The 17574-nt window shown below is 35.6% G+C and overlaps 1 protein-coding gene across 1 annotated transcript in view; it reads left to right on the top strand.

Annotated features, from left to right (window-relative positions):
* The window catches only part of LOC140136461 (rotatin-like), a 166819-nt gene that overhangs the window by 98600 nt on the left and 50645 nt on the right, over positions 1 to 17574 (top strand). The window contains exons 37-39 of the mRNA XM_072158184.1: positions 4026 to 4163; positions 5657 to 5881; positions 10561 to 10737. Coding sequence (XP_072014285.1) covers positions 4026 to 4163; positions 5657 to 5881; positions 10561 to 10737 — 540 coding nt within the window. The remainder of the gene's footprint in view (positions 1 to 4025; positions 4164 to 5656; positions 5882 to 10560; positions 10738 to 17574) is intronic.

The following is a 17574-nucleotide window of genomic DNA, read 5'->3' as shown; positions in this document are numbered from 1 at the left end:
GTGACCAAAACTAGTGACGTACCCTTTGATACTTCTAGTTTTCCTACATGCATGTACAGGGAATAGAATGGCACAAAACCGTAAATCTTATTTTGGCATAATTGCAAATTTTTCAGGAGTTTTTTAGAGGAGTGAATCAGTTGGACTCCCCTTGGAAAATTTGCCCAGTATTCCACAAACTCTCGTCCTCGTCACCGGAGATATGATATAGGAGCACCCTAATTTCTCATTTGCCCCAGAACTGATCAATCCAACCTGTTTAGTTCTGAAAAGCATTGGGCTGTTCCATTTAAAATCCACACTACCTGGAGATTCTGGAAATATCTTCCACAGGGGGAATATAAATTTTAAATGGAATGAACACGATAGCAGCTCTATTTGAAACACACAGTGGAAGATTCAGGTTGCATCTTTTTCAGAGGGTGTATAAAATTCAAATGGAGCTGCCTAATGTGTTCATTCCATTTGAAATTAATACTCCCTAGATATTTTCAAAATCTTCCACAGGGGGATTGTGGAGTTCAAATGGAATAGCCCAATTTTTTAAGGATACCTATTTTTGGTTTTGATGGACTTGGGAAATTGAAAAACAAAATCGAAATGAGGGATGAAATGATGGATGTCACATACAATGTTTGATAGCGCAATAAAATGGCTGCCTCCAATATCCTGTTATTTCACTTGTTTTTACATACATCACTTATTAACTATTCTCAATTAAAATCTTGTGGGTATATTAATTATTGGTAAGGAATTAGTTAATTAATATGCATGTTTAATGTATATTTGTCAAGGTAATTGCACTTTATGTTCCTTATTCGTGTGGACATAAATGTTATGTACATAAGAGCCAGGAATTGTTTGTTTTTCTAAGGAACTGGTTAATTAATGCAAATGATTGATGGTGCTTGAACATATTTCAAGGTATTTGCACTTTAATTTTGTCTCTTTTTGTGGGAAACATCAAAGTTTTTTGGTATTAGTAAATTGCTAAAGATTTTGTTTATATGTGACGCAATCTGATCCAGTCAGACCAAAGTCGGTAATAACAAAATTAATCCCATGAGAACTATCTGCCGATTGGCCAAAATGAATATTGTGTCCAATTTTGAACCAATCAAGGAGGGTTATTAATAAGATCATTTGCAAATGCAAGTTTGACCACAATTGAAATGAGTATTTCAAGTTATCAACCAATCAGAAATGTTGTTAGATGACAAGTAGTGTCCAGGGGGTTAAGGTATAGGCTGTTATAAGGAGCAAAAACAATAAAAAAAAACATAAGAAAATTTCTGTATAAATTGATCATAGCTTTGCAACCAAGTACCGGGGTATGCCAGGGCCTTGTGATTTCAATTTTGGTCATATTGTTTATTTTTGTTATTACATTTGAAATTCAGTAATAAGAAACTAGAATGATTAATCAACAAATTTGATAAACATGATTGTTGGAATTTGACATTAAGTCACTCTCAGTGCTTTAGCCAAGAGTTGGCTTGCAGAGTGGTTATCATGTACAGAGGACAGTAACTGCCGCATTCAGTCTTTACAAGTGAATCCAAAATTTAGTCCATCTACAGCAGCTGCATTCTGCTCAAGCATGTAAGGTGGCATCCTTTTTACACTCCACAACCAGTGTAGCTAAACCCCGTAATTAACTTCTACAAGTAGCGTAAAACTATTTAATGGACTCTCCGATAATAATGGCAAGTGGTCTGGTATACTGTGTTACAACAACAATCATGACCTAGTAAAAGTCCCACACTTCCCACCCCCTCCCTTTCTTCTTTTAATCAGTGGAAAGCAGGCCAAATTTGATAGGAATTTAGATGAGCAGTCCATATATATGGCATATCAGATTGCTAATTAACCTGAAAATTGTGAATGGACCGGAGATACGCTTGTAATTAACTACATGGCATTGACTTCTGTACAACTCGGTGTAACGATCTCATTTCCTGCATTAAGCTTAATGACTTGTTTGTGATTTGTGAGTTATTACTTTTAAGGAACATAAAAAATGATCACCATGTGATTTAGGGTTGGGGAAGGATTATAAGGATTATATTTGGGTTAGTTATTTGGGTTGTGATCGAGCGTTAGTGAAAGTGTTAGTTTTCACAGATGGTATAGGACACGCGACATGTGACGTTCGAGGCTGACGAAAATACAAGGCTGACAGCCCAATTCAAAATAGATGGTTAGCAGTTATAAATTGAAAAACAACATACTTACAGTGGGGTACATTATTGTACCCCAATGGTTTTAGAGTAAGATAATTTTGCTTTGACACACACAAATTTAGAATTGTTTGTGAAGATTTCATGATTATGTGTTAATCCAATGGCGATGTCAAAAATGGCGATCGCATCCGCCACCACCTGAGTTTTCATACAAATATTAACACTCTGTGAGTGATGGTCGAAATACATGTATAATCACAATGAGGGCAGTATAATCTGAACCAGTTCTTCGGTTAGTTAACCTTTTTGTATTCACCATAAAATGATGACACAGCCCTACTTCTCACACACCATGTGATTAACAAGTAGTTAATATTGGGTAAAATTTATTGACAATAAATCAAAATATAAAAGTTAAATCTTAATGTGTGGGGTTAGCCACAACTTGACTTCAGTTATTTTTATATGAAGATAAATGTGATGCGAGTAAGCAAAATGAGTTTGATGTCGATCAAAATCAAAATTCAGTTTTCAATCTCATTACATGAGCCATTACAGAGCTTTATTTTCCCGAATACCCCATCAGAATTAGACCTCTCTTTCCAGAGATATGGCCATTTTAGTGTTGCTCAAAACAATAAAATACAAAGGAAGTTGAATACTATTATTGGCTGTATCACAAAATCTATATTCCCGACATCCAACTCATTTTGCTTGATCACATCACAAATGCTATGTGTGTGTGTGAATTTATGTTTAAAGGTGAACCATTAAAAAGTTCTATTGTATTCATGTGCGGTATTAATGTTTGCATTTATGTGTTCATGTAAGTTCAAAGCTGGGGTATACATATTTTAAAGATGCCAATAACTAAAAAACTGCAATGCACTTCTTATTAACATTATTAATACATTGATCTTATAGGAAACGAGTCAAGGAAGCCAATAATCACATTCAGATTTTCATAGGTCTTGTGGTTCTTGAGTTAATAATATGGCCAACAAGTTTTGGACGTTCTCCCCCGACCAAGAATAATCATGCACATGGGGTGGAAATGACCCCCTAAGGATCTCCTTTAAATAGAACCCATATACAATTCCTCTTGTGTGTCAGCTTTATTGTCATGCTCCTGTCCAACCCCCCCCCCCCTACATCGTAAATGTGTTCATCCATATTAAAAACGATGCACTTGTCGGCTGCTACATGTATCTCTTTTTACATAATAAGCTAGGAATAAATACCAGACTCATCTCAAGTGGAGTTCACTTCAAATCATCCCCGGAGTCACATGGTTTAGGAATACAGAGAACATTCCTTAACCATGTGACTTGCGGATGATTTGAAGTAACCACTTGAGATGAGTCTGGTATATATTCCAAGCTATTATGTGAAATGAGACACATGTTGCAGCCGACAAGTGCATCATTTTGATATGGATGCACACAAATCTGCTTAACTGTTAATTGTATCATATAGCTTCAAGTATTCTTGGTAGGTATATTTTTAGCTTTATTTTCCCGAATACCCCATCATAATTAGACCTCTCTTTCCAGAGATATGGCCATTTTAGTGTTGCTCAAAACAATAAAATACAAAGGAAGTTGAATACTATTATTGGCTGTATCACAAAATCTATATTCCCGACATCCGACTCATTTTGCTTGATCACATCTCAATTATGAATATAGATTTTGAGCTAGGTTTTTTTGAAGCAAGAATATGAAACCATGTTTTTGGGTGTTTTTTGTTGTTGTTGTTTTTTGCTTGATATTTTGGAAACAATAACAGAAGTTTTATATTGTGTAATACATGTATAATGTTGTAATTCTTCTCTTTTCTCAGGTGGTGAAGTGTGGGTTTCAGTAAGCAATGTGTGGGAAGGTATCTTTGACATGATGACAGTACATCTACAAGTTGGAGGACACTATGCTTGGCAGAAAGTATTGCCTCTATTGGGCACATACTGGAAAAACATTACAGGTAACTTCTTTCTCCCTCCCTTACCTTTCCTTACTCCCTCCTCTACTTCCCATTTTGTCTCTCTCTCGCTCTCAGCAATCTGTCTTCCTTTCCTCTTCTCTCTGTCCCATCATTCTATATACGTATACTACTCCTTTTTTTACATCTTTAAGGCCGCTACAGACTATGAGTATATCTTTAGTCACAATCTGAATTTGATTTTGCAAGTGAAGTCACCTTCTGTGTAAATGGGGTCTTTAGATATGGACTTGGAGCGCCGTAACTTCTAGTTATGTCCAATTTTGAATTTGATTTTAACCTGGTCTCTCTGCTTATATAAGCTATACCTGCACATGGTTGTCCATGTGTCCCTCATCAGTCATGTGGTGACATTGAATGACATAATCGATCGCAGACAGGAATCATAGTAGTGTCAAAGTGTATGTCTGATGTCTGTGTTGCTTGTCATATTTGGTGCAACAGGACTTGCTGTTCCCAATGTATCAATTATTTTGTATAATTCGGCCTATTATTTGTAACTAAAAATATTTCATAAGGAAACATTTTTGACAAGTGCTTAAAAGTCAGAACTGGTTATGTCATGATATCAAAGATGTGAGCCTGGCTGAAACCTAGTAAAAGTTCGCTTTAAAATATAAAATATGGGTCTTTGAGTTTCATGCTTACTAAAGTAACTTATATAGAGTTATGTATCTTGAAAGAGAACAATCAAACATGTTTTGGATCAATTTAATGATACAAGAGGAAACTGATTATAACAACGTTCAACAGAAAGAACAATTTAACCCTACATTGGATGGGTTAATCTGTTCATTATGTTGTTTCTTGCTTACAGAAGACAATAATGATTTGTGAGTATGAGTAATGATTAGGTAACTGTACTTACTTACTTCAGCATAGTGTCCTGTGGGCAGCCTGAATTTTGGACCTGACTGAAACCAGGTCATGGAGCCATCTTTCACATATTTACCGGTCCTGTCCAGCCCGGCCCGGGGAACATAATTATGGTCGGTTTGGGTCGGGTCAGGGCAACTTTACTTTTGAGCCGGGAAATAATTTAAGCATGGAAAAAAAGAACAATTGATGGATTAGGGAATAGACTATTGGGTACCTTATGTAACATTTAAGAAATTGCAAATTCATGTACCTGGAATTGTGCAAATTTTCATCCATTTCAAATACTCCTTGCCTTAATGTTAAACTCAAGTCTCTAACACAGATATTGCACTAGATTGTTTCTGTACCTTTCTAAATTTGCAACAATTATCCAGAGAGCACGAACTGAATTTGGCAATTTGTATCAGAATTTCCCACATTACATGTATATAGTAATTTTATTGTGTCCTAAGGAAGGGGTGAATTTTGAAATTTTGTTCTGCCATTTTGGGCAATGGTCAAGGTCCAATACCTTGTATCCTTTACCCAAACTTCCAAAGACAATATGAAATCTATTATAATCAAGTTCACTACCATGTGTTTTGATTTCTCCACAGATAGCCTTGTGTTCCTACTCAAGAATCCATCTCCATCGAAGACAAGAATCAGTGCACTCAATTTCATTAGCATGGCCTTGTCCAAATCAGGAAGCAATGACCCTACTGGGAAGGGGGTAAATACACAAGATGCAATGGGGGTAAATGCTATGTCAACATCATATGGAAGGGAGGAAACAGAACTCATGCTTGGTGAAGTACTGGATGCTAAAAGTAGCCCCAAAGGTGAGTTATGATCAATATAAAATGATTTGTTTGGTGTAGGTGAGCTTAGACTGACCAAGTCATAAATACAGTATGTACAATAAATAGAGCTGAACCAAAATGACTTTTGTCCACCGATCTGATATTGATGTTCCTAATATCAGCCGATATCCAATCCGATCCAATATTTTAAATTATTATGCTTTGATGAATTTAAGTGTGTGAAAATATTGGATCCAAAACATAATAATGATAAAATTGCATGCTTTACGCCCAATATTTATTGGTCTCGCTATGAGTTTATTTTAAAACTCATAGCTCGGTCAATAAATATGGCTCAATCGATCCAATTTTATATCAATATTGTATTTTTTTTACAAATGTTAAAAAAAAAAAAGAAGTTATAGAATAAGAACCTAAGCTACTTGTTATTCAATGTTGGAAAGTGGAGAAAAATACTGCTACTGCCCCCCACCCCTCCAAAAAAAGAACGAAAGTTATTTTGAAGGTATTTTTTTCAAGGCTGGAACAAGTTGTAAGTATCATAATTTTTAAGGCTGGAACAAGTTGTATGTGTTAATTACTATTGCTTCTATTGACCAGTTAAGGACACATTGAATTAGTATGCATTGAATTAGTATAGTTTAGGGTCTATAACTTCTTTTTTTTAAATTAATTTTCATACCGATTTGATAACAGATTCAAAAATCGGTTTAGTCCTACAGTTCTTGCCATGTACACTCACAGGGTGTACTCATGATATGCCCAAATCAATGGAACCTGATGTGGTTAACATTGATGGAAACAAAAAGTGTAATTTGTGAATTTGTACTGTACATTGGTTTCTGCTTCATAACTTGGGGGTTTATGCATCATTTGCTGTCACTAATATCTCAAATAAAAAAATAGAACATTATGGTTACCATGCTTTTTTAAATCGACCCATACTTTGGCTATAAGGTCATTCACAAATTGGTACCTTATTTTTTGTGCATATTGTATATACGAGATCTTAGTATAAAGTGGCGGCCATTTTAAATTTGCAAACTGGCTGTCAGCGATTTCCAGGATATAGCAACTCTACATCAAATGCTCCTTTTAAATAAAAACCAAAAGTTGGTTGATTTCATAGCGGTAAATGATTGAAACAACAGTGAATTGAAGTTGTCATAAAATATCAGAAGTAAACAACTTATATCAGTTAAGCTTCAAATGTTTAACCCTTGGGAGAAAGAAAGGGAGAGGTGTTAATGCTACCAAATGGATATGCTAGCACATTGTACTCTTCTGTCTTTAGAGATTTTGTAAGACCCACTTACACTAGGCCTAATACAAAATTTGTATTACCTTTTTCGACCAACCCTAAAATCTGACAAATATGGTATTTGGTAAATTTATAAAATGTTTTGCCTGTTAATAATTCATATAAAATATTTCGTGCTACTTATTATATTAATTTTAAAAACAAGCTTAAGGGATCTAGAATGAGCGTTTATTGCGTTTCGACAGTATTTTTGTGGGACATGAGAGCACCTCAGACCTATCGAATTGCATTCTGAATCTGAAGCATGTCTTTCTGATATCAAATAATTTTCATTTTTGAAAATCACAATATAATACAAATTTTATGACAAATTATAAAAAATTGATATTTTTCAAATTTTTGATATATAACAGTCCTCGAAGTAAATTATATAAATCTAATGATATATTCTTAAAGTGTATGTAGCTGGGAGGAAAAGCTGACGGTCAATTGAAAATTTTGACCTTTCATATTGAAGATATGGATTTTTTTCCCAAAAAGACCTAATTTTTTTTGGTGTTTTTGGAAAAAAAATCCATATATTCAATACAAAAGGTCAAAATTTTCAATTGATCGTCGGCTTTTCATCCCACTTACATACACTTTAAGTATAAATCATCATATTTAAAAAGTTTACTTCGAGTACTGTTAAATATCAAAAATATCAATTTTTAATGATTTGCCATAAAATGTGTATTAAATTGCGAATTTCAAAAAATCAAAATTATTTGATATCAGAAGGACATTTTTCGTATTCAGAATGCAATTCGATATGTCTGATGTGCTCTAATGTCCCAAAATAAATACTGTCCAAACGTTCATACCCCACCCCTTAACAAACCTGATAAATTAAAATTATTATTTACCATTGTATTTTGCAGTGAATTTGCATTTTTATGTGGCAAAATATTTTTTTTTTTTTTCATTTTACCGACGACCCTGATTTTGGAGCTTTAAAGACAATGCAAACTTTTTTAGGCCCTATGACTGAGAAAGTTACACTTGGGATTTTAACTTAATTAAATTGCAAAAACAAATTCAATCACAACAGGATTACCAGAAATTCATTGTCTATTCCAGTTGAAATCTATACAACCCCTATGAAAGACGTTTGCCTTGATCTTACTATGGAAGACATTGAATTTATCTTCCATATGGGGGGGGAGTAGATTTCAAATGGAGCCACCCATTTGAAATCTCATTCACTATGTGTTAGATTAATTTCATGTCATCTATATGGGACATGTGGATTGCTTTTTAGCTGGCGTTTACGCTATCAGTAAAGTATTGTTCAGGGAAACTTGATATTTGACTTTAAAGCTTACTTTGTAAAAAATGTGTTATTTCATATGACTATTTATACTAGCAATTAGATGGTTACTATTCAATTGAATTATACAAAATTTTAAAGCTAGAAAGCTTTCTGCGCTCCTAATACAAACGTCCTCAGAGACTGATGAGTATATGTCCTGCAACATTTGTTAATGTGACTGATGAACTGATGCAGCTCAAGTTATATGGCAGTTACATATGTATCAAAGTCCCAAAGGCTTTCATAAGCCATCAACACCTCTAAGTGTTTACTTACTGAGAGAGAGAGCTACTTTTGTCCAGATTGTGCATCAAGATAAACATTAATGTTCTCACTTTACAAGTTTGTTGTTTCACCACGCCAAGTGTGTCATGCCTTTCTGTATTCACATGGGTATGGTGCGGCCATGTTGTTCCTGCCAGGATACATTTGTAGAATATGAACAGGAAACTTATCCAGGTTTCTTCCTTACTATTTCAATGTGCATATTTATTAGGTTATTCTGATCTCACACCACCAAAACAAAGTCCCATAGAGACACATGCTAAATTTGCCTTAAGAAAATATCATTTTTTCTTTACAGTAGCAACTCGATAGAGGTAGTCATTGTGACGTCAACGCCGCCATCTTGTGGGTACGGAGTGCCTTGTTGCTAAGATCACCGAGTTGACGCTTGACTGAAGAGGTGCATCACGCGCTGCGACTTCCGCGTAATAGGCCGCGTAATGTCTAACGTGTGACATGCAGAACGGCAGTACCCACAAGATGGCGGATCCCACGGAAAAGCCTGACGGCCTCTATTCTTAGTGATTGCAATGATAGTTGAAATCAGCCTTTGCCTGATGCCACTGACTAGGAAAATTAATAGGTCTAACCCCCCTGCAAATCCTCCCTTAACATGTTGGCACATCATGATCACTAATAACTTCCAATAAACTAGTTGAGATGGCCTGGTTTAGATAGCAATAAAAAGGGTCAAGTTGAAGAAGTTTTTTAGACGTTTGATGTTTTCTTCTGTATTTTTTCAAGGGTTTGTAGTCACATTTCCCATACTTCCCCTCCCCATTATTGCTATTCTCCCTTGAATGTTGTAGAACATCCAAGGTCCGGGATGTATGTAATTTTTATACAAAATCAGTCATCATTTTCTGGTACGACAAGTATGTTATAGTTAATGTATAAAAAAGGTGGTATGAACTTATTATATGTGACTTCTCCCTTGAATTCAAGATCCGGGATGTATGTAATATTTATACAAAATCAACCATTAGCATATGGTGTGACAAACAGAATATTACATTGCTGCTTTGAATGGTGGTATGAACTAATGTGTGATTGGTCATTAGCATCATCAGGTGAACGACATATTTAATAATGATGCTATAAGATTCTATCAGATTTTGACTTACAACAATACTCCAGAGTCATTAGAAAACAAATCCCCTCATAGCAGTGCTAATCATAATTATGTCAGGCTGTAACTATATTAGGAAAAAGATTATTAGAAAAACTGACCGGTTGCCGGCTTGGGTTGCATGATGTAGTGATGTATATAGAGTTGTAATCCTGAGGTTACTGGTTCAAGTCTTAGTAGAATCTTGTGATATTTATTTTCTTTTGTAAGATAGATAAAATTAAGGATAGAGAAAGTCACACTAAGTAGTTCAGTCAAGAAGTGGATTATGTCTTCATTGTTCTTTCAATTATTTATTGGGATTGTGGGCTGATTGGGAGGTTGGATTCTAATGCAGTGAGAGCGAGATATCTTGACCAACCTACCTTGAATGCTCTGAAGCGCGGCATTTATACCCAAATAATCATGTAACCCGAAATTACTGAAAGGGAGCCCTCACTCTCAAAACACATTCCATCGCAATATCAATTTTCAAGTTGGAGTAAAATTTTCAATTGTAGTGATTAGCTACTTTATGAAGTTATGTATTTACTTTTGGTCTTGGAGCATTGTTGTAGGTAAGAATCTCATGGATGTGATTCTATGCATCCAGTGCCCATCTGTACCAGGCATGGTTTTGTTGTTGTTATGTTTTCATCTAAAGGTTCTTGACCATCTCATTTCATTGTTAGATTCTGATTGTGATGTTGATTCCTACGGCGGTGCTCTATGTGAGATTCTTCTGCAGGCCTATGATGGTGTGTTACCAAGGTCTACTAGCCCACTGAATGGGGAGAAAGCTGCTGTACTGAGTGCTTTGAAGAATCTACTAGCAAGTAGTTGTGAGGCACAACTTGCTGCTTTGAAAGGTGAGGATTTGTTTGTTTGTTTATGGTATGAAAAGGTTTCTCCAAAAGTGTTAGCTGCTTTAATGTGAATTCTGTTTGTAGAATTTTATATCGACATCATGATATGCAAATTTCATGAATTTCAGTTCATGTTTTTTGTAAGGCTATTTTTTTGCATGTTAGTCTAAGTACAGCATGTAAAAAACGCCCTAAAAATGACCGTTTTTGGCCCTTAAATCACAAATTTGGCCAATTTGTGAAATTTAACTTTCATTGGCAGTTAGTACTAAATGAATAATTTATAGGATTGAGCTGTGTTTCATTTGGCAAAAGTTGATAATATTGTTTTAACCTCAAAAAATTAGTGCTGTATTTTTTTGGAATGGGGAGTAGTCTTCATCACTCAACAAATTGCTTTTTGAAAATTAACTTTTCCCTTCAAATGATATCATTACTCGGAATGTATGAATGTTTTCCACCCAAGCTCACAGGAAAAAGTATATAGTAAATGTAAGTGTGAAGCGGATTGATAATCTAGACTTCATCACTCAACAAATTGCATGCTTGATAAAAATGTACATTTCCCTTTAGAATAATACTACGAATGTGTGAATAATTTCCACTGAAGTTCACAGACAAAATATATACTAAAATGTGCTAACATAAGTCAAGTGAGACATTTTAATGTGCAGCTGATACATTTAATGATTGGTAAATGGTTGGTAAATCTGTAGTCTTCGTCACTCAACAAAATGATTTGGTTTACTAACTTAATGCTCTGCATGCTAGCCATACGCTTCAATGGAAAAAGTTCAAGTTTGAAATATTTTCTCAAAATATCAAGAGCTATCTTAAGAACGGCTGGATCAATACTAGGCTTGTTTGTACTCATTTTAATGCATTTTTCATGCTGATTCCAAAATATGGTCATGAAAATTTACATTTCTGAAATTTTTGAATTTTTAAAAATATTTTTAAACTTGTCGTCTGCAGTCGTCACCCGCGTGAAGAGAGTTAAGTTTAAGAAATTGCCAGGACACTGTGCTGTTGGCACTCCAAACTTAAGATTTCATGGAAAAAGCAGGGCAGTAACAAACGTTTGAAAGGACATTATAGCAAAGACCTTTGAAAATAGAAATTCATCAAAGCAAGTTGAAGTTCTGAAACTTTCAAAATATAAAGGTTTTGCACAAAGCAGGTACAGCCAAACATGTAAAAGTGCATATCACATCAAATGATGTACAATTTTGATAATAATCTTCTTTCGTTGTTTTATTCTGGAAATATTGTCATATCACTACAGCTCAAATTACCGTACTTTTCCTGACCAGACAGTCCATGCCAAAATTGTTACTACACCTTTACATTTCATCGAATCTCTTTTTGATGTCTGTCATTTTGAACATCACACTTGAAAGATGTATGCTATGTAGAAACTTTATTTTGCAATTTCATAATTTGCATATTATTAGCATATTTGCAAGAAAAAACATGAAAATCAATAAATACTTATATTTTTCACAATTTCAATATTTTATTAGAAATTAAGCATGTAGGCCGTTTGTTATGACTTGATGAATGAAGCTGTTAAACAGATTTTGATATTTTTGCTTATTTTTCCTTTTTTGCCCCAAAATGTGTAAAAATCAAAATTTTTTGGATGACCCATATTTTCTTTGAATATTTATAAAATTTCTTAATTTAGGTATAATACACTGCAGAAAAAGATGTCAAAAAAATCTGTTAAACAGATTTCCAATAAATTGTTCCATTTTCCATTTTGGGTTAAATACTCAATTTTCATGCGCGGGATATTTGAAACATAAAATGAAAACATGTCCATTGCACTTTTTCCTCGAGATGTACTATAATATCAAGGTTACGGATATATTATAATCCCTTCTTATCTTCACTGATCCATCAGATACCTATTGTTATGAATGATCAATGAAAAGGTTCAGAACTGGGCTACTAATGGTCTGTCAAGTATCTATAGTTACTTTCATGACTGTGAGCGTGTTTATAGTGAATATACCGCATATTGAGTATACCGTATACGATAATCCTTGTATATATACCGATACCCTTGCTGTTTATAGTGAGACACAGTTACCGCACAAATTATATACCAGCTAACATTATCGTACATTTGTAATGACCCCGAGGTCACACGGGGAATGTGTAAATATTGTGGCACGAATTATAAAGAGCCCATTCAACAATATGATCATGGCGGTGAACATGTAACTTCTGTTTTGATAACTCTTTGGGGTGAGAATCGTTCCGAATGTCCTGCGCATCCCACGCATCATGAAGAAGCTCCCACTTCGGTAATACCGCACACAGTTTATACTGGTGTGTTTATAGTGGGAATATCTCGCCACAATATCCTTCGGTTTAGAAGGATATCGATGTGCGTACATACATACATATACTGCTAGTGTTTATAGTGGGCAAGTATCCGGATAATCTCTAACCGGGTAGAAATTGTACCGCAATGTACCGCACATCTGCTCCCACTATAAACACGCTCTGTGTCAACTCAAAAATCATGCAAGGTCGAATGTAGGAAAAGTACGATCAGTTGATTGCATGAGGATGACTTGATAGTGTTTGTCAGTTGATGTAAGCATAATGATGTTGGCTGTTGATTAGCCGATGACTGATATAAATACTTAGCAATGAAAAGAATCAAACTATGTTCTACTTTCAATGAAATACATGGCTTTGACTGCCTTAGAGAGAGAACACCCAAGACAAGGGGGCTGTTACACAAAATGACAGATCCCCAATTCGAATTTTGTTGACATGAACAAGAAATGCATAAACGTTTTAAAATTTTATAGAATAGTCATTTTTCTAGCATCATTCAATTCCAATTTAAATTTTGCTGACATGAACAGTAAATGAATAAAAATTTTGATAGAATAGTCACTTTTCTAGCAACATTCAATTCCAATTTAGTATAAAATGTCAAGATTTGCTCAACATCAGGAAGTTGTAAAGTTGAATCCACCCAATGTCATCGATATGTGGGTGTTCTCTGACTAAAATTATATCCATAACTGTTAACACCAATTAATGTGATAGTATTATGACAGTGAACTTAGTCCCCATTTTGTGAATTCATCCCAATTAAAGTTTGAATCATATTTTTGCCCACGCAACATGTTGGCTTGTGTTATCTTTTAGGTAAATTAGTTGATTGTTTGCATGTCATTGCCTATCATATAATATTGGCTGAAGAAATACCATTAATCCTTTCATAACCTCTGCCTATCACACAATACCTGTGACCCAATCAAATTTTTTAGTTAAATGACATAAATGCCCACAGGTGCGGAGGTTATTGATATCCATTAATGACAAAACAAGATTACACCATAAAATGACTTCCGCATGCGCGCATCCTTTGTGCCAGAAAATTTCACGTATGCGCGAGTACCGTAATTGTACATGCATTAGTTGATTGTTTGCATGTCATTGCCTATCATGGCTGAAGAAATATCATTAATCCATTCATAACCTCTGTGTATCGTATATACCTGTGTCCCAATCAACTTGTTTGTTAAAATCGTTGAATAGATTCATCAGGTTTGTTCAATAAATAAACATTTTGGATTTTTTGCTTTTCGAAACCAAGTGAAATTTAACTCACTACAATATTTCGTCCTATGCGTCGAAGGACTTCATCAGGTATGACTGATTTTAGGGTGTTGGGTGTTTAGGGTGTTGGTGCCCCGTCTTCTAAAAACTGAGATCAAAGAAAAGTAAGACCGCCGAGGAAAAAAGCAAAGGCATGGTGGTCATTCCTTATGACAGCGGCCTTTCGGAACGTATCCAAAGAGTATATAAAAAACACAAAGTTGACACGGCAATGAAACCCCACCGCACTCTCAGACAAATACTAGTCCACCCAAAAGACAAACGTAAAAAGGAAAAAAACAGCAATTGCATTTATGAAATCGGCTGCAAAAATTGTCATCTCTCCTATGTCGGTGAAACCTCACGGATGTTCGGCACTAGACTTGCTGAACATAAAGCAGAAGTCAAAAAGGCCAATGAAAAAAAGTTCACTCGCTCAGAACGCAGGACATCGGAAATGGAACAGACCAAATTAGCCATATCAGATCACGTAGCAAGGGCAAACCACGTTATAGATTGGGAAGAATCAAAGATACTTGGACGGAGCACGACAAAAGATCAAGAGAAGTCAGAGAAGCAATGGAGATTAGAAGGCGGGCACCAACACCCTAAACAGGGAGGAGGGCACCTACCTCTTGAGTCATGTCTACGATCCACTTCTGAAGTCTGCAAAAGAGACTAAGGAATACCGGAAACCACTCAAACTTGTTTGCCGGGAAAGTGGATCAGTTGACCAAAATCAGTCATACCTGATGAAGTCCTTCGACGCATAGGACGAAATATTGTAGTGAGTTAAATTTCACATGCACACAGTCGCGGAGGTTATTGATATGCGCATCAATGACTTCCATGTGTGACGTAGTGAGAGATTATGTGGTACAATGACTTCGCATCCTTTGTGCAAAAACATTTCACGTATACGCGACTACCGTATTTGTACATGGCATGATTTTGCACTGCTGTAATTAAGTCAGTTTTAGCCTGTTCAATGTTTGAAGGCGAAATGTAAGTTGTGATTAAAGTTGTTTATTTCAACACATTTCAGAGAATAAAATCTTGAGGTTTGATTAAATGAGGAGCTAAAAGATGACGGTTATGAATTTGGTTAATAACTTTGCATCAGTCTTATGTTGGGCATTTAAATATTTGCTTCGGACAGCAGAATATCCCTCATGCAGCCCTCGAGATATTCCTCTGTTCCAAAGGCAAAATGGTTAATAGATGTGTCACAATGCTCTCCAACAAGTGGTGTGCAGTTATTAAGCTATAATTAATGAAACATACAATGAAATAAAGAGCTTTTGGCCTAGTGCAGTCGGTGATATGGACACTTTGACTGCTCAGTGCCAGAAGTGGGTAAGTGCAATAGCTGCCATGTGTAGCTGCAATGTGTAGATGAGTACAATATATGGTGTGTAAATAACCAAATGTTCACAGGGCAGCCATTACACTTACCCACGTCTGGCACTGAGCAGTCTACTTGTTTTTGTACGCCCATCTATTCTGCATCTACGGCTACACGCCAACGCTTTGAGTGAATGCTCGATGTCAAACTGCACCCACTGATAGTTACAATAGACCTTTTCTGGAGGAGTTTCACAAAAAAAAACGATCATGTGCGACCATCAAAACACATTGCCGATTTGAACACATACGTATTCGACCACGCAGTGGAAATGCTGTGTTAATAAGAGCAATGAGATACATGATTCTCACTCTCACTGTCTCGGTCGACTTCTGTTGGACTCCTACGATGGCTCTCCAGATGTGTCTCAGAGCCCATAGTGTGATTGATGTGAACAATCATACCATGAGCCCTTCAAACGTGATGTTGCAAGAGCATGATTGGTTGTGATGTGTTTGTTTAAATCTTTATGAACTAATTTCCTAGGATTTCCTATCAGTTTGCTGAAGCTGAAAAGGTCTATGACCTTTTCCAAAAGGACTCTATTGCTCTATACGCTATGCCAAAAGGACTCTATACTTTGATCAGCTTGTAATCGGCGGGAATTGTTGGGCTTTTACCACTACGCCGAAGAGTATACCCACGATTAGAGTGATATAGTTGACCTGTCTGTGGTCTATATTGTGCATGTTAAATAAAATAGACAATGTATAGGGCTTGAATTAATAATTTGTGATACTTCTGGTGAAATGTCACAAGACAATTCTCGAAATAAAATATATTGATATTAATCCGCGATGTTATCAGGCCCGGCGATTACAAGCTGATCAAAGTATAATTGAGTATTGTGAGTTCTGGAGTAGTATTTAGTTTTGTATCAAGTTATCTACATATTGAAGAGATATTAGTATATTATGTTGACAGCTAGCATGGTCCCATCCCGAATTTGGCAGTGTTGACGTTCTATAAGAAAAACAAAATGAAGTAATTATACTTACTGCTTCAACTTACAGCGTCAGGGAAAATATCTGATTTTGTCTTTAATACATGCCTTTCGACTGAACTATTAGCAGGCTATGTTACTATCTATGGTTAGAACAGTTTCAGAATGTGCAAATCACTGAATATGCCTTTAAAAGAACTGAAAACAAATGTCACAGCCATTGAAACTCATTGTCAAGATAGGTTTCCTGTAATTTAAATCAATAAGATTGTACTTAATCACAGTGCAGTAAAAGTGCAGTAACAGGTGTAAGTTAGGAAAGTGCATACATGTGGTGCTGGTGCTAATTAGGGGAGGGGGTAATTACTAATTAGGTCCAAAACGGTACCTCACACAACTCTAGAATTTGTGTCGTTATCTAGACTAGGTATCATTGAAATTAGGGGAAGGGGTAATTATGTCCAAAACAGTACCTTGCAAAAATTGAATTTGTGTCATCTTCTAGATTAGGTATCACTGAAACTCATGTTTCACTTAAAATGTCAAGATTTGCTTAACATCAGGAAAAGTTTATTGGAATCCCTCAAAAGTTGTTGATATGTGGGTGTTCTTGTCCTGTATGGACTCGTACCTGGTAATTGCACCACATTGACAGATAACATTAAAGGAAGAGTAAAACGCAACATCAGGTTTAACTTTAAATATTTGATGGGGGATATCTTTCTAGGAAATTGGGAACAGAGTCAGATTTGTTTTATTTAAACTTTAAGCAGGGTAGCCCCAAAGCACTGATTTCCAAGGAGGCCATGCGAGATGACAAATGACAGAAATATTGAATTGTCCTTGTTTTCCCCCATGTTTTTTG

Source organism: Amphiura filiformis, chromosome 16 (assembly GCF_039555335.1).
Source record: "Amphiura filiformis chromosome 16, Afil_fr2py, whole genome shotgun sequence".
Lineage (NCBI taxonomy): Eukaryota > Metazoa > Echinodermata > Ophiuroidea > Amphilepidida > Amphiuridae > Amphiura > Amphiura filiformis.
This window is presented reverse-complemented; position numbering and strand designations above follow the sequence as displayed.